The 18872-nt window shown below is 35.9% G+C and overlaps 1 protein-coding gene across 3 annotated transcripts in view; it reads right to left on the bottom strand.

Annotated features, from left to right (window-relative positions):
- LOC132392448 (solute carrier family 35 member F5-like) overlaps positions 1 to 18872 on the bottom strand; it is a 193414-nt gene that overhangs the window by 83035 nt on the left and 91507 nt on the right. For all 3 annotated transcript variants that reach the window (XR_009511541.1, XM_059966304.1, XM_059966305.1), the window contains exons 7-9: positions 18620 to 18701; positions 10644 to 10731; positions 10415 to 10476 (exon numbers count right to left, since the gene is read on the bottom strand). Coding sequence is in view for 2 of the 3 variants with exons in the window: in XM_059966304.1 (XP_059822287.1) it covers positions 10415 to 10476; positions 10644 to 10731; positions 18620 to 18701 (232 nt within the window). In the remaining variant the exon portion in view is untranslated. The remainder of the gene's footprint in view (positions 1 to 10414; positions 10477 to 10643; positions 10732 to 18619; positions 18702 to 18872) is intronic.

Consider the following 18872-nt stretch of genomic DNA (forward strand, 5'->3'; position numbering starts at 1 on the left):
CGAGCACAGAGCTTTGGAACCTCTGCGCCACGGGGGGGCAGGTTGAGGGAGGCTTAAAAGTGAGGCTGCGAATTTCGAATAAAGTTTTTTTCTTCAACTGCAGTTACCGACTCCATGTCGTAATTTTAGCGCTGCATGTAGCACACCGCTACACATTGACCTTTGTTGAGGTGCAGCGTATTACTCCACATTTGCGCTTTACTCTTTGTTCGGCTCGACCTATTTGTGTGAACAGGCGTTCAGCGTCATGAACATCAACAAAGCCAGCCACTGGTCCAAGTTAACTGACCAACACCTCAGATCCATCCTGAGAATCGCCACAACAAAACTAAATCCAGACTTTGATGCGCTGGCTAAAAAGGGAGACCAACAACACTGTTCCCACTGAAATTAAAAATAAGTTTCTTCGTTGTGTTATGTAAAAAATGCATTTGAAAATATTTTTTACAATAAGCCTTACATATTACATGTCATTTCTGTTAAGTAATGGACATGAGTAGTGCGCAGGTGCACGTACGTTCTCAAAATAAAAAATGCGCTCCAGATCAAATAACGTGCTCCGCATACTGACGCGCTGTCACTGTTCTGTCCTTGTGCTGGTCATTGTTGAGTTTTGGCACAGGGGACAATTGAATAAGAAGGAGCAGGACAAGTAGACCTGCATCTCCTACTGTTTTTGAAATAAAGACAGTCAGGAGGAGAGTGATGATGATAATATCTTGAAGGATAACAGAATTTTCAGTGCTTTAAAATAATAACTGCTACTATTAAAAAAGCTGTATTTTATTCATTTAATTTTCAGTGTTTTAAAAGTCATTTCAATAAATAGCTAAATACCATAGGACTTCAAAGACAGATATTTTGTTGTAATGCATTTGTTCATTTTCAATTGAAATTAAAGCACGTTTTCTACATATCCCATGATATTTTATTTTCTCTTATGAGGTGTATTACCAAAACACTCTGTCCATCTGCTCCTGGTCCGGCCCCCCTGTCAAATTTTAGAACCCTTTGTGGCCCACAAGTCAAAAAGTTTGCCTACCCCTGGCTTAGTCCCTTCCCACCTACATCCACGACACTTCTCATGCCCTCAATTCCCTCAGTGACTTTCAATTCCCTGACCCTGACCACCTCACCTTCACCATAGACCTTCAGTACCTAGACACTTCCATCCCACATCAGAAAGACCTCAAAGCTCTCTGCTACTTGCCTGACAAAAGACCCAACCAGTTCCCCACCACCACCACCACCACCCTCCTCCGTATGGCAGAAGTGGTCATCAACCTGGAGCAAATTTTCCTTTGGTTCCTCCCATTTTTTCCAAACCTGAGCGGTAGCCATGGCCCTTAAATCCACATGATGCATCTCTGACACATCGCTGTCCTTTCTCAATCTCTCTGTCTCCATCTCTGGGGACAAACTGTCAAGTAACATTTATTATTATTATTTTTTTACAACCCTACTGATTTCCATGGTTCTCTTGACTATATCTCTTCCCACCCTATCTCCTGTAAAATAGTATTCCCCTTAATCAGTTTATTTGCCTCCACTGCATCTGTTCCTAGGACATGGCTTTCCATTCCAGGATATCAGAGATGGACTCCTTCTTTACAGAATAGAGTTACTCTCCCTCTATTATTGATGCTGTCCTCAGCCACAACTCCTCCATTTTCCATACATCTTTGCTTACCCCATCTTCCCACTGCCTTAAAAGTGATAGAGTCCCTCATCCTTACCCACCACCCTGTTGGCCTCCACATCCAACATGTTATCCTCCGCAACTTCTGCCATCTTCAAATGGATCCTACCACTAAGCAAATCTCTACCTCCCCTTCCCTCCACTTTCTGCAGATATCATTCCCTCGGTAATTCCCTTGTCCATTTGTCCCTCTGTACTAATCCCCCTCCAAACACTTATCCCTGTAAGTGGCTACACTTCATCCATTCCCCTGCTCCCTCACCTCCATCCAGGGCCCAAGCAATCTTTCCAATTGAGGCAACACTTCACCTGTGAATCTGCTGGGGCTGTCTATTGTGTTCAGTGCTCCCAATGCAGTATTCTCAACATCAGTGAGACCCATTCTAAGTTGTAGGACAGGTTCGATGAGAACCTTTGCACCATCCACCACAAGCGGGACTTCCCAGTGGCCAAACAGTTTAATTCTGATACCCATTCCGATGTGTCAATCCTTGGCCTCCTCTTGTGCCAAAATGGAGGCCTTGGGGTGAAGGAAAAATACCTTATATTCTGTCTGGGTACCCACCTAACTGATGATATGAACATCGATTTCTCCTTCTGGTAACCCAAATTCCCCCTACTGCCTCTATTCACCACTCTAACCTTTTACTTTCCCCTGGGTCGGGTCCCTTTCTCCTATGGTCCACTCTGCTGTCCTAACAGAATCTTTCTTCTCCAGCCCTTGACCTTTCCCACCCACCTGACTTCACCTATCACCTTCCAGCTAGTCCCTTTCCTCCTCCCCCGCCTTTTTATTCGGACATCTTCTCCCTTCCTTTTCAGTCCTCATGAAAGGTCTCGGCCTGAAGCATTGGCTGTTTATTCATTTCCATAGATACTGCCTGACCTGCTGAGTTCCTCCAGATTTCCAGCATCTGCAGATTTTCTCATGTTTGTTACTGGGAAGAAAGCATTACATTTACTTTGCTGTCACAATGACATTTGTTTACAATTGTAAACAAATTAGCTCTTGAAATTCGAATATCAAGCATGTGATTTTCAGTTTTAAACTGATAATTCTGAAATTCCAGAAATCAGTTAACCAGGTTTCACAGCTAAGAGTCCTTAAAACTACAACTCTTCCTTTACAAATGTCTGCAGCTTCTTGACACTGACAAAAAGAACTTCGTAAAATATACTAAAGACGTTATCTTTAGAAACAGATTGCTGCATTTCTGTTGAACTTCCTCCAGAGGGAAGATTATGTCTGAAGTTTCTAAAATTCTACTAAGTTTTCCTGTCAAAATCTTTTCACATATATATTAAATGCAATCAATTAACACAAATTTAAGGTACAAATTTGATGCTGAATATCGGATAAACAATATGTCTTTAAACTAAGTACAGGCGGCGCTCCTTATCCACAAATTCAACCAACCGTGCATCGAGAAAACCCGGCAGTGCTCATCCAGCACTTGATGTTCAAGCATGTACAGACTTTTTTTTCTTGTCATTATTCCCTAAACAATGCAGTATAACAACTATTTTACATCGTATTTACATTGTATTAGGTATTATAAGCATTCTAGGGATGATTTAAAGTATATGGGAGGATATGCGTGGGCTACTGTGGACCGGGATCGAAAAAATCGGAAGTTATCTTACTAAATAAGTCGGAATAGGTACATCCAATATTATTTAGCATCAATTAGTCAAGCGTTTATCTTAGTATATAGTATATATTTTACCTTTCTATGCATATAAAACACTAAGAATGTATGTTTCAGCGCTGGGCTCAGGAGCCAGTGACAGACCGCTTTTGAGCGCGCTCTCCATCTGTGCCGGGTTGATGTGGAGGATCAAAAACCCAAAACCCAATAATTAAACCACTGCGTTGCTCAGTAATAATTGTAGCTTTGATTGCGGCAGGGCCTTTCTCACTTTATCCTTTAAAACTGTTCCGATCGTTGACTGACGTAACCTAACGCTTTTACAATGGCCGATGGCGTTTCACCTTTTTCTGATCGCTTTATCGTTTCCACTTTATTTTCAATCGTGACGGTGATTATTTTCGTGAATAGAAACACTGCGGATTCAGAGGTCCAACGCTGGGTCCTAATGTCCACCGCACTGAGACAGGTTAAATAAGGTCTGGGGTTCCGCTGGGTCCTAAGATCCACTGCATTGAGACAGATTGAATAAGGGACTTGAGCATCTGCGTTTTTGGTATCTGCAAGGGGTCCCAGAACCAATCCCTCACGGATAAGGAGGGCCAACTGTAAGTGAGACACATACATAAGTCTTTAAAGTAATATTTTGCTGCCAATATGTTATATTAAAGATATTCTCCAAGTTTCTGCTTGGGCACATATCCGACTCAGTCCATTAGTATTGCTGAGGTAAATGATGGGGAGGTGTAGGGAGTAGTTAGATGCGTGTTGTCATTGTCAGCACTCATAAAGCTAGCAATTATTGTCCATTTCCTGTTTCCCTTCAGAAGGGTCTGGTGAGTTGCTTTCTCTAACTATTTAGTTGTATTCTCATGGGCATTTATGGAAAAGCATTCTCTTGTCTGGAAGGGAAGCTTGAATCCTTTTCAGCTAAACTTTACTGCAATTTGAACCTTATAAGAGCAAAGATAAGGATGCTCTTACAAATAAATGGTCACTCAGCATGTCAAACATCCTACATCACCTGTTAATTGTAAAAGAAGTTTCTGATGTGAAACTGCCTATGATCATTCACAAGAAGCCTTTGTTAATTCTGCAGCCTTGAAGTGCTGAGTGAAGTAGAAACCAAACTGAATAAAGTATGAAGAGCAATGACCTAAGAAAGATAGGATAGCACATCAAAAACTTTGGAAGTGAAGGACAAGCTGGAGATAATGATGACATTTGGACAGTCATTACAATCTTGAAAGGTGATGGTACAGAGCTAAAAGTCACTGACAAATGTAAAGGACTATTCAGTACATCAGTCCTTTATAAATGTTTATTCTAATCATTCAGGTATGACATGGTGCACTTGCAATTCAGTTAGAGTCTGCAGATATGTAATTCTGCCCAATTACTAGACATAGAAAAGAACAACTTCTTCACCAGCAAAGCCAATAATAAGGGAATTTAGACTTGTGGAAGGACCAGAAGAAATTTGAACATATTTTTCATCCAGAGAGTACTTGGGACCTGTCGTTTATTCTCTAAAAAACCTAAGGCTATTAAACATAGGCTATTCAACCCATCCAGTCTGCTCCGCCATTCCATCATGGCTGATCCATATAACCATATAACAATTACAGCACGGAAACAGGCCATCTCGGCCCTTCTAGTCCGTGCCGAACGCTTACTCTCACCTAATCCCACTGACCCGCACTCAGCCCATAACCCTCCATTCCTTTCCTGTCCATATACCTATCCAATTTTTCTTTAAACGACAATATCGAACCTGTGTCTACCACTTCTACTGGAAGCTCATTCCACACAGCTACCACTCTCTGAGTAAAGGAATTCCACGTCATGTTACACTTAAATTTTTGCCCCCTAACTCTCAACTCATGTCCTCTTGTTTGAATCTCCCCTACTCTCAATGGAAAAAAGCCTATCCACGTCAACTCTATCTATTCCCCTCATAATTTTAAATACCTCTATCAAGTCCCCCCTCAACCTTCAACGCTCCAAAGAATAAAGACCTAACTTGTTCAATCTTTCCCTGTAACTTAGGTGCTGAAACCCAGGTAACATTCTAGTAAATCTTCTCTGTACTCTCTCTATTTTGTTGACATCTTTCCTATAATTCGGTGACCAGAACTGTACACAACACTCCAAATTTGGCCTTACCAATGCCTTGTACAATTTTAACATTACATCCCACCTCCTATACTCAATGGCCTTTATAAAGGCCAGTATACCAAAAGCTTTCTTCACCACCCTATCCACATGAGATTCCACCTTGAGGGAACTATGCACCATTATTCCTAGATCACTCTGTTCTACTGGATTCCTCAATGCCCTACCATTTAACATGTATCCATCCATCATCCCTCTCATCCTCACACTCCTGCCTTCTCTCTGTAAGCTTCAATGCCATGACTAATCAAGAACCTATTAACTGCTGCCTTAAATATACCCAATGACTTGGCCTGCACAACCATCTGTGGCAATAAACTCCATGATGAATTCAACACCCTCTGGCTAAAGCAATATTTTCTCATTTCCGTTCTAAATGGACATTTGCTCTATCCAGACCTTTCAATATTTAATAGGTTTCAATGAGATTCCCCCTTATTCTTCTATACTCCAGCAAAATGACAAAAGAAATGACATCTCAAAAAAACTCATATGCATTTGAAGTACCGTGATACACAAGGTTATGAAGCAAAAGCTGAAAAGCAGGATTAAATGGGATAGAAGTTAATTAACTTGTATGGTTTCACTCAGTGCCAGATTCATAGTTTATGCAATAATACTTTCTTCCAAATCCTTTAATAACTATGACAGCAAGTACAAATTTGGATGGTGAAAGAATTAGTTAATTTTGTTGAGACACTTCAATATTTTTTTCTATTTGGTCTTAAAATGCAGTATCCGTTCTGGCTATACAGAGAGTAAAGTCAACCCTCTAACCCTGCCTCCCATATAACCCCCCACCTTAAATTCCTCTATATACCTGTCTAGTAGTCTCTTACTAACAAAACAAAAGCTATTGTGAGGTTTGAATTTTTAATTTTCATTTTGAATTGCTACACAATACTCTATATTTACATAGCACAACATCTATAAGCTCAGAGCACATCTGATATTTTCTCATCAACTAGGAACATTCTGCACATATATCATAATAGACTGACTATTAAAACAATAATGATTGGTAACTTATCAGTCAGCACTTTTTCCAAGGGGGCTTGATTTCTGTCATTAAACATGCTTGCAGTGATAGTTTAAATATTCCAAACACAAATCACAAAATGAGAACACGTGGGTGTGATTGATAGCCATTAGAAAGTAGGAGGGAAAACTACAGACTTGTTAGATTAATCTTCATCATAGGGATTCTGTAAGATATAGAGAAAATTGAAATGATTATAACAAAAACACAAATTTTTTTTAAAGAGTAGGGCACCTCTATTGCATTGTTAGTTCATCTACCTTAGATAGGTTTCCAGAAGGAATTTGGTATGAAGGTTAGAGAGCACCTATGGAATGAAAAACAGAGTTGATATTTCAGGTCAAAGGACCTTCATTGGAACTAGGAAAATGAAGACAATGAATGGAGGACTCCAATTAAAGGTCTCAAAATGAAACCTATTCATCTATCCCCTATTCTTTCTGCAACTTAAACCAGTCTTTGTCATCTCACTGAGAAGGATTATCAATCTGAAATATTAACTTCCATCTGAATGGCATTTCCAGAATTTTCTGTTTTTATTTCAGATTTTCAGCATCTGCAGTCTTTTTTTTTATTTTTATGGATTCAGTAAGGTTCTGCATAAGAGATTGTTAGCCACAATTCAAGCAAATGGAAATGAGAGCAAATTATTGAGCTGAATAGAAACTTGTTAGGAAGATGGGCTATATATTCACATTAGAAAGATTGGCTGGTAATGGCGTTTGAAAATTCACTTTATTAAATAATACAAGCAGCCAACAATATGAGATTGTATAGTGGACAATGATTAGGGGCGTGGTAAACAGTATACACAGAAGAACAAATTATATTAACACAGAACAGTACAGCAATGGACATGTCATTCGGCCTGTGGTATTGTACCAATCTTGATGTCGATGCTTTCCTCCTGTGTATCAATAATATCCCTTCATATGTCAATCTAAAAGTCTCAAACTCCCAACCAACTGACAGCCTCCACTATTACCTTGGTACCCTATTCTAATCACCTACCTTCTCAAAGGACGTTATTAGATTAAAAGAGTAGACAAAGGTGTCACATATGTATCTCAAGATGTAAAGTCATACATTGCGTATTGAAAAACTTTCATCATACTCTATATTTGGAGGGATACAATACTGAGGAACTCTGTTGGTCAGGATTAACTTGGATGTTGTGTCATAGTTGTCTACTTGATATGTAAGCCAAGATAGTCAGATATGCAAAGCAAGCTGTTGCCCGTGCAGCAGGCTCCCCTCTCCGTGCATCTGATGAACCTAAAGGAACGGCAGAGACTGATACTATTCAGCATCAGTGGCAGCACAGCAGTTGCCAGTCTGCATTGAACTCAACATAGGACTGCCTTAGGGTTTCCAGCTCCAGATTTGTCCTCAGGGTTTACCCCCAAAGTCTTCCCCATGAGTGGGGAAAGCTGAAAGACAGTGGAGATGTGAGATCATAGTTTTCCTTCTCCTAGATGAGCTGCCAACCACAGTGAACAAGCTCCATCTGCCCGAAGTGACTAGTTTTAACCCACCTTTGTCCCTCCTCCTCAAAGTAGAAACCTAGTTGCTAAGCCTCACAGGAGCTGCTCTTGTTGTGACTATTTGAGACACACGTCATTGGGAGCATTAACAGGTAGTGGGAGCCTATCCTCACTACCACCCCGGCTAGAACAACCTTAAGGAACCAGTTATACAATAAAAAAGGAAAGTTTGGCTACATCAGAACAGCTGTGTACAATACCACAGACTACGCTTTAAGAAAAATTATATCGAGCCAGGAACAGGTAGTGAACAAATGCAGGAGAATCTTCATACAATCACACAAATTTAAAGCACAGAAGATAGTTTGTTTAGGTTACAGTGTATCCATTCGTGCCTCCAAGCTTTCAGTACCCAAATGGAATAGGTATAGGTATGGCTTCAAGTATTCAACAGCTATTTTTGAAAGGCACAGAGTTTCAAACCCACACTGACCTTTGGGTGAAAAAGTATTTATTTAATTTCCTAACATAGGCAGTGTTTCATTTCCCCAGTTTGAATTCCACGGTTTTAGCTTTATTACTTTTCACATTTTTTCCTGCCTTCTTTATTTTCTATATCTCCTTCAAAAAGAGGAGTTGCCACTAAAAGGCCTGCATCACTCTCTTCCAGTTGGCAACACCCTCACTTGTGCCAATCAGCTTCTCCTGGCCCACACCAAATCACAGACTTTCTCTTCATGTTCTCAACCTCTCTTCCAGATAACCAATACATTTAATTTTTAACTGTTTGCAGTTCTGGTGAAAGGTCATCAAAATTAACCATTAACCCCGTTTCCATCAGACTGATCTGCTGAGTATTACCAGCACTCTTGGTTTTTATTTCAATTTCCACTATCTGATTTTCCTCACTTTCCAATTAAAGTATCTCTTCCATCTCCCTTGATCCAGAATTAACCACGCTCAACCTTGACTGTGTCTCCTGACAATTATACTTTTCATTGTATATTGTCTCCATATCCTCACTACTGTTATCAAGTTATATTTGCACAGTGGGGATTAGAATTGTACAGTCTTCAAGTTGTAGCCAAGCTAACCTTTTATGCAGATCTAGCATGAGATAACTCCTTTTACAAACATATATTCTATGCCTCAGCTATTCAAGGCCAATTATCCCATATTCTATAAAATCACAAGACATTGGAACAGAATTAGGCCACTTGGCTTGAGTCTGCTCCACCATGGCTGATTTATCATCCCTCTCAACCCCATTCTCCTGCTTCCTCCGATAACCACTGAGTCTAATCAAGAACCTGATGTTGAAATTAACTCCAATTTTAGATTTTAAATGGTTTTACATATGAATGCAAGGCACATTCACAAATTATTAGAATTCAATGAGCTTGTAAAAGAACAAAGTGTCTTCCCCGCAGCCAGAAAAATGACTAGAGTTCTCTGCCACAATTCCCAACTCTCAGTTATTTAGGTAAATATTAAGTAATGAAGGTATATTAAGGTTGCATGAATGGGACTTCTGCAATGAAAGTGACCAATAATAAATGGCTTGAAAAAAATACAGCATTAACACAAAACTGGCAGTGGGAAATAGCTTGTTCTGAAAAAGTGTGCCTTGCTGATTTTCAAGGAGATTTTAATAAACACTATTTGCTGAGCTCCTACAGTCATGAATCTTCATGCAAGCCAAACCTCTCCTTCAATCATTCTTTTAAAATTTTTCGACTGAAATTGGTTAATAATTCAAAGTAAACTTATTATCAAAGTACATATATATCACCATACACAGCCCTAAGATTCATTCCCTTGCGAGCATTCATAGTAAATACAAAGAAATAACAAAATAAAAATAGTAAATAAATATTGAGAACAGGAGAATGAAGAGTCCTTGAAAGTGAGTCCAACTGTCTGTCTAAAGTCTAAAGCCAGAAGTTTAATTGAAATGTATGGAATGTTTAATGAAAATAAATTCTACTAATGAATTAAAAGTATTTTCCAAGATAAGTATGGCTAAATAATCTATATATTACCCAGAGTTTTGAATTAGAAGCCTTAACTGCGTCACATCAATGAAAAGAACATTTATTACATTAAAAGAATTATATAATTCACATTATCGTGCAAACTCTATCACTAAAGTTTTAGAAAAAATGCATTATAAATATTGGAGTTTATTTTGTGTGTCAATAATTGTATATGTTTGAATTGTATATGCTGGATTAATTATCTTGCACTATATTTTGTAATGGCTACGCTATAAACAAAATAACAAAAAATCAGTATGTGAAGTTAAACAAAACTACAAATTGGTTATTACTTTTTTCAAAAGTGTTACAAAAGAAGTAAAATCCTTTACCTACGGTGCCTTTTCCCCCTGTCTCATTACTTGACAGACTTACAAGTGTAACACCACCAATGCTAAAAAAGCAAAAGCAAATATTGTTAATTTTAGATTGCAGATTAGTCCTACAGAGATGATAAATTGGAGAATTATGTTCAATGTGTAAAAGGCAACAAATACAATTGATGCGTGTAATTGAATAAAAATGATAAGGTTACCATTTTATTAATAAGTCAATACATACCTTAAAATTACTGCTAATAATTTGGATAATGTAAATCTGTCTCCACTGTTGCTAGGGAACATAGCAGCCAGAAGAAGAGTGAAAAAGCCTGTAGAAATAAAATATTCAAACAACCAGCAAATTAACTTTGAAATGTAAAAAGATAGAATTAAGCACAAGGATTTGTTAGGAAAATATTTTGCCACAATTAGTAGATTAGGAAGCTGAAGCACATCAGAATCATATTTGAGAGGAATATAACTCATATATTTTTAAACAAAGGTCAATATATTAAATACAATTACAACTAATAATACAATTACTAGTAGTAGCTGTGGTTTGAGAAGCTTTAATGAGGGGAGTAAACGGGATTAGGCAGTTAGAGTTGCAGCATTACTGTAGACTGAGCCATTTTAAGGAGCTTGCTTTATTTTTATATTTAAAAAAACATATCTAGATAAAATAACAATTAAATTATACCATAAAAAAGAATTATTCTGTTCTCCCAAAATAAAATTTCAACTAAATTACATCTCAGTTATTGGGACTGTATTTGTTAGCATTCTTTTTTCATTTCTAAATTAATATATACTACTTTTAACTTCTAATAAACTTTTGAACTATTTAGGTCTCCATGAAACTTCCGTGGTCACTAAGCTTGTGCATGGAGCTAAAGAATTAAGCAGCAAAGAAACAGGACCCTTGGCCAACTTGTCTATTCTGACCAAGATATATATCCGAGCTAGACCCATTTGCCTGCATTTGAGCCATATACTTCTAAAACTATTCTATCCACGTATTTGTCCAAATGTCTTTAAAACATTGTAATTGTACTCATTTCTCCCACTTCCTCTGGCACTTCAGATAGCAATAATTGAAAAACACTAGATGGCGCTGTTGCAAGTGTTTTTTTTGCATTTAATACTGATTAATCACCAAAGAAGTTTATTTGACATTTCCATATGATTGAGCAATTGTTCCCCCATCCTAGCTTCACTCCCAAGCAGACAATTACATTTTGTCACTCTAACGTGGAAATTAACTGGCTCAGAGTGTCATGAATAAATATTTTTCAAAAAACTTAAATAGCAGTTTAGTGCGATGAGCAAATCTGGTAAAGTTTGATGACAAATTAAACACAGAATTCATTAAATCATTAGGAATAATTATAGTCAAATAAGAATAAAATGTGTTGGTAGTAACATGAGAAATCCATTCGCATCTGAAAAGAGGAAAAAATAGGTTAACGTTTTTACTCATCAACTGAAAATGAAGGAACTGAAATCTTTGTACAGTACTGTACAAATGTTTTAGGTACATATATATAATTAAGCTGCCCCTGAGACTTTTGTACAGTACTGTAGTAGTTTTGTGTATTGCACTGTACTGCTGCCACAAAAAAACCAAATTTCATGACCTGTGTGAGTGACAATAAACCTGATTCTGATAGGTATGGGTTTCCATCGTGGACCGAGTGGGAAAAGGAAAGGGAGAGGAGAATCATGGTTGGGAAAGAGGACGGGAGAGGGAAGGGAACAAGAAGCACCAGAGACATTCTTTAATGATCAATAAACCAATTGTTTGGAATCAGATGATCTTGCCTGGTGTTTCAGGTCTAGATGTGACTACACCTGTGCTGACCCCTGCCCCTGGCACATCTTCTCTGCCACCTCTCCCGCACAACTCCTGTGGCACTCCACCCTTGCCATACCCAACATCCTTTGCTTCCAACAGATTTACAAACTTGATCTCTGCTCAAGTTTGTCGGGTCCTACACTGCCCTTGTGCCCACGGCTTTGTCTCCTGGGTGATAGGACAGTGACACCTAATGTAAACAATGACAAATTTACTATTTTAAATGTGAGTCTCATCACAGTTGCAAGAATTACACTGCAAAACTGGAGAAAACCCAGATGTCCCACTGTGAGGGAATGGACTAAGGAAATGGTTAAGATTTCATCATATGAACACATGTTTGGAAGAACTAACAGTGAGCGAAAAGTGCAAGAAGTGTGGGATCGATTTTGGTTGTATGTTAACTTAAACTTAAATTAGAAGTTTTTTTTCTGTTTCTTAGTTTCATATGTTTTCCTGTCATGGGATGGCTGTGTAAATATGCTGTACTGTATCTGCTCTATGATATGCTGTGCTGCTTTGTAAAATAAGAATAAATAGTAATAAAAATTTGAATTACAAAAAAAGCTATATATTTTTTGACTTTTCCACAGTACTGTAGAGAAAAGGGACAATAATTAATAGCCAATAGTACTTAAAAATAAAGACAAGATACATACATTTGATTTTTCGTATCAAAAAAAGAGCAACTTATTCATGTGGCTTGGTGTGTAGGGATGGTCAAATTTCAAGAATTCAATTTTCGATTAGTGGAGGATTTTAGTCCAGAAGTAATGAAGGCAAGGCTTCTTTTTAAACCTCTGATGTCTGAATGTTATGAGAAAAATCTAAAACCTGCGCTCTTATACCCTGTGAAGCTCAGAATCTCGCCTCCCAATGCATCACGGCATGTTTTCCTTTCTACATCTGAAGCTAGAAGCTTTCTGAATGAGAACTTCCCTACTGCTGTGGATTCTCATCCCTAATAAATGAGTGATTTTGATCGTTGCAAGATGGTTTTTGTTTCCAAAACAAGAAAACAAGATTTTGTTTCTGGCTATTGGTGTAGGTTTACTCTATATTTTATACTCTAGTTAAAGTTTTTTTTTGATGTACTTTTTCTTTTTATTTTACTTACTTCAATCACTGTACTTTATCTTTGGTCATTATTATTAATCCTTCGAAGGTGAATTTTTTTTTACTAAGATGGTGGTTTCTTCTCTAAAATATTTTTGGCTTTTTTTTATTTCGCCTTTTTTTTCTCTCGTCTTCTTCCTATAATGCATTTCTTATCACAGCTTAATTTTTTTTTGTTTGTTTGGGTTTTAACTCGATTTATAAGTTACTAGTGATTATAATCTTTTTGTTTTTTTTTACTAGCTATTATATTAAGAAGTTTGGTTTTAGTATAGTGATTATTATTTCTTTAGTTTGGGTGAATCTTTTTTATCCTTTATATACGGAGTTGCCTTCTGCTGATATGGAGTAGATTTAGTTTCATTTCTCTTTCTTCCCAGTCTTTTCCTGGCTGGGGAGGGGGGTGGGGGGGATCTTTTTCTAAATCTTATGCTCGTTACATCAGTTTTTTTTATTTTTTTCATTTGGGCTAATTTTAAATGTCAGCGATGTCATCACTTCCGGGTCCGCCCCTTATTTTTGTTCCTCTTCCGGGTGCATGAGTTCATAATTTGGTTAACCCTTTATATACCAAAGGGTTGATTTCAGAAATATGGCTCAGACCATTAATTTTGTCTCTTGGAATACAAATTGCTTAAACCATCCGATTAAACCGAAAAAGATTTTCAAGGTATTCCAAAGACTGAATGCACATATTATTTTTGTACAAGAAACTCATGTGAGAAAAGAGGAAAATTACCGGTTTTTTAGGTTTTGGAGGGGTCAACAGTACCATTCGAATTCGAATGCTAAAGTAAAGGGAGTTACAATTTTTATTGACTCCTCTATTGCATTTGTCCAACACGATATTTTTTCGGATCAAAATGGTAGATTTTTGTTAACTACTGGCTTACTTTTTAACAAAAAGGTTGCTACGGTTAATGTTTATGCTCCAAATGTGGATTATCCCGATTTTTTTGTCCTTATTTACTTCTCTACCTAATCTAAATGAATATAAGTTAATAATGGGTGGTGACTTTAATTGTTGTTTAAATCCTTTGTTGGACAAATCTATAACTACTCAGACTTTACCTAATAAGTGGGCCACTTATATTAACTCTTTTTTGACTGATAATGGAATTTTTGATATTTGGAGATTTCGGCATTCTAAGGACAAAGAGTTTTCATTTTTCTCACATGTTTATCATTCTTACTCGAGAATTGATTTTTTTTTATTGACTCTTGGTTTATTCCATCGGTAATTGGTTGTAATTATGATATTATAGACATCTCTGACCATGCTCCATTAAAACTTTCTATTAAATTTACGGATACAGCTTCTAGTGCTAGACAATGGCGATTTGATTCTACCTTACTGCAAGATCCAGATTTTATTAAATTTATGAAGGAACAGATCGATTTCTTTTCAACTAATTCCACAGATGATACTTCTTGCAGAACACTTTGGGACACTTTTAAAGCATATATACGTGGACAGATTATCTCCTACTCCGTTGGTCTGAGAAAACGCATTAAGAAGGAAACTCTTTTATTGGTTGATAAAATTAGAGATTGACAAGAAATATTTGACTGCTCCTAGTAAGGAGCTTTACAAACAAAGGGTTGAACTTCAAATGGAACATAGTTTATTACTTACATCTTCGATTGAAAATCAATTAATGAAAACCAGATCTGATTTTTATATACATAGTGATAAATCGGGTAAACTGTTAGCTAGTCAATTGAAGAATGCTTTGGTTAAACGTCAAATTACTAAGACTCGTCAGCAGAATGGGGATCTGACAGTTAACCATGAGATAAACAAATCTTTTCAAGATTTTTATACCTCCCTGTATCATTCTGAATTCCCTCATGTTTATAATACCACTTGTGATTTTCTTGGGAAATTGAATTTTCCAAAATTATCATCAGATGATCTTTCAATATTAGAAACTCCTATTACAAATGCAGAAATTAAAGGGGTTATTTCCTCTATGAATTCTGGGAAAGCACCAGGTCCAGATGGAATTTTTTAAATGTTTTTCCGCTACTCCCTCTCCTTGGTTATGCAGGGTTTTTGAAGAAGCAATTAGATTGGGTAATCTGCCACAATCTTTTTATAGAGCTTCCATTTCTTTAATATTGAAGAAAGATAAAGACCCTACTGACTGTGCATCCTATCGACCAATATCTTTATTAAATGTAGATTCCAAGATCTTTTCCAAGTTACTGGCGTCCAGGCTGGAGAAGGTATTACCTCAAATTATCTCGGAAGATCAAACTGGTTTTATTAAAAATTGCTATTCTTTTTTCAATGTTAGGAGATTATTGAATATTGTTTATACTCCTTCACATAGCACTTCAGAATGTGTCATTTCATTAGATGCGGAGAAAGCATTTGATAGAGTTGAATGGCCATACTTATTTACTGTGCTTGAGAAGTTTAATTTTAGTCTGACATTAATTTCCTGGATTAAACTGATATATCATTCTCCAGTAGCCTCGGTGCTTACTACTAAACAAAGATCTCCCTTTTTTCATTTATTTCGGGGCACTAGACAAGGCCGTCCTCTTAGTCCATTATTATTTGATATTGCTTTAGAACCCTTGGCAATTGCTATCAGAGAATCACAGAACATTTTTGGCATTAATCATGGGATGGATATACATAAGCTATCATTATATGCAGATGATTTATTATTATTTATTTCTGATCCTGAGAAATCCATTCCTGCAGTTATATCATTGTTGGTTCAATTTAGTAATTTTTCCGGGTATAAATTAAATCTTAATAAGAGTGAATTGTTTCCTTTAAAAAGACAGGTTCCAATTTATGGAATTTTACCTTTTAAATTAGTTAATGACTCTTTTATTTACTTAGGGATTAAAATCACAAAAAACTATAAGGACTTATTTAAGGTTAATTTTTTACCCCTAATCGATCAGATTAAATGTTTGTTTACTAAATGGTCACCAGTATCTCTGATAGGTTGGATTAATGCTATTAAGATGGTTATTTTACCCAAGTTTCTATATATATTTCAAGCAGTACCAATTTTTATTCCGAAATCTTTTTTTGCTAATGTTGATTCAAAAATTTCCTCATATATATGGCAGAAAAAAAATCCTAGATTAGGTAAAAAATATTTACAGAAGGCAAGGAAGGAAGGTGGATTGGCATTGCCTAATTTTAGATTTTATTATTGGGCAGTCAATATCCAATATTTGATATGTTGGTTAAAGGATTGGGATTTATCTTTTAGCCCTCATTGGGTGAACCTGGAAATTAAATCTGTACAAGGATTTTCATTGGGTTCTATTTTAGGGTCTTCTCTTCCCTTTGCTCTTTCTAAATTGCAGAAACGAATTGACAATCCGATTGTTAAACATAATTTACGTATATGGTTTCAATTTCGGAATTTTTTTGGGTTGACTCAGTTTGTTTTAAATATTCCTATTGTATCCAATTGCTTTTTTTATCCTTCTATTATAGACCAAGCTTCTTCAGCTTGGAAGACTAAAGGATTACTACGATTTTCCGATTTATTTTTGGATAATTGTTTTATGTCTTTTGAACAATTATCTAATAAATATAATTTGACTAGATTTCATTTTTTTAGATATTTACAGATTAGGAATTTCTTAAATACTGTACTTCCTACCTTTCCAAATCTTGTGTCTTCAGGTATTTTGGAGAATTTGTTTGAACTAAATCCTTCTCAGAAAGGGCTAATATCAAAACTTTACAATATAATTATGAAGATACGTTCAGAGCCCTTCTAAAAGATTAAAAATGATTGGGAAAGAGAACTTAACCTTACTATCCCTATTGAGAATTGGGATAAAATTCTTCAATTAGTTAATTCATCATCTATATGTGCTAAACATTCATGAATACAGTTTAAAGTTGTGCATAGGGCTCACATGTCTAAGGATAAATTGGCTCATTTTTATTACTATATAAATCCTATTTGTGACAGATGTCATTCTGAGATAGCGTCTTTAACTCATATGTTCTGGTCTTGTCCAGTTTTGAAAAAATATTGGAAAGACACTTTTGATATTATTTCCACGGTATTGAACATTGATTTACAACCTCATCCTATTACCGCAAGTTTTGGTTTACCAAGGATGGACTCAGTCCATTTATCCTCTTCTGCTTGTCGAATGATTGCATTTCTTACATTAATGGCTAGAAGATCTATTTTGTTGAATTGGAAAGAAATTAATCCTCCTACCATATTTCATTGGTTTTCTCAAACTATGTTATGTCTAAATTTAGAAAAAATTAGAAGTGTTGTATTTGATACTTCTATTAATTTTGAAAAGATATGGAGACCATTTATTCAATATTTTCATATGATGTAATGTGACCCTGTTCCAAGCCTATTTGTTTTTCCAGTTTTGATTTGACATATGTTGAGAGGATTGGAGTTGACGACACTGATGATTTGGTATTTTTGTTAGATATTATAAACAGCCCTTTTTTTTCATTTTTTCTTTTTCCCTTTTTCGTTTTTTTCCTTATTTGTTATTAGATTGTTAGATTAGTTTTTCTTGCATAATTTTTTTCTTTTTCTTTTTTCTGTTTTTTAAAAAATATATATTATGATGTACCTAGGTTTGCCTTGTTTATTTGTAAATTGTATCGTCCATGATTTGGGAATACTCATTTATACTGTAACTATTGCTTATGTATTCTTTCATGTTCAGTTGAAATGTGTATGTTTGTAATCCCATTATCTATGTATCATTCTTATTATGTTGATATTAATAATAATAATAAAAATATTGAAAAAGATTTTTTGTATACATCAGAAGTTTTGGAAGTTGAAGATGATCTAAATAACATTTTAAGGTAGCAAACAGTTTTGGTAGGTAAGCTTCCTATGGTGGGGTGATCCAGAAAAAGATGCCTTATAAATCCTTTAAGTAGTTGGTACACATACATTACGGACATTGGGTCATCTAAAACATTCAGTTTTCTTTTGTTAGGTAATGGTACTGAAAGAAATGAGTGTTCAAAATGCTAAATAGAGCTGAGGTGCAAATGAGCAATAAGTGGTAAATCAGGATTGAGGGTTTGATTAAATCTTTTACAAAAATCTACTTTAACATTAATTATGTTGAGTTTTCATTATACAGTAATATGTAATTTTGGTAATAAGCCAATTTTTTATTTAAAAACACAAATTTAACAAATCCTAACACTTAATTTCTCTAAACTAATTTTCCATACAGTTCAAAAGACAGAGCATACAACTTACCAGAAGTAGAGGACAAAATATTAACAATTGCCACCTGGGTATAAGACAATGCCTCCTGGTAGGAAAAGTTTGCCAGAAACCACTATAACATTAATAGTACAGTTTAAGTCAAAATGTACAGTTTATAACATATATATGGTGCATTAATATTTCTGTTCAATCATTTTAATTGTAAAACATAAATGATAAATATTTTAACAGTAAAAAAACTATTTATAAATATATAATTCCAACACAATGTCAAATGATGTTG

Source organism: Hypanus sabinus, chromosome 4 (genome assembly GCF_030144855.1).
Source record: "Hypanus sabinus isolate sHypSab1 chromosome 4, sHypSab1.hap1, whole genome shotgun sequence".
Taxonomy (NCBI): Eukaryota; Metazoa; Chordata; class Chondrichthyes; order Myliobatiformes; family Dasyatidae; genus Hypanus; species Hypanus sabinus.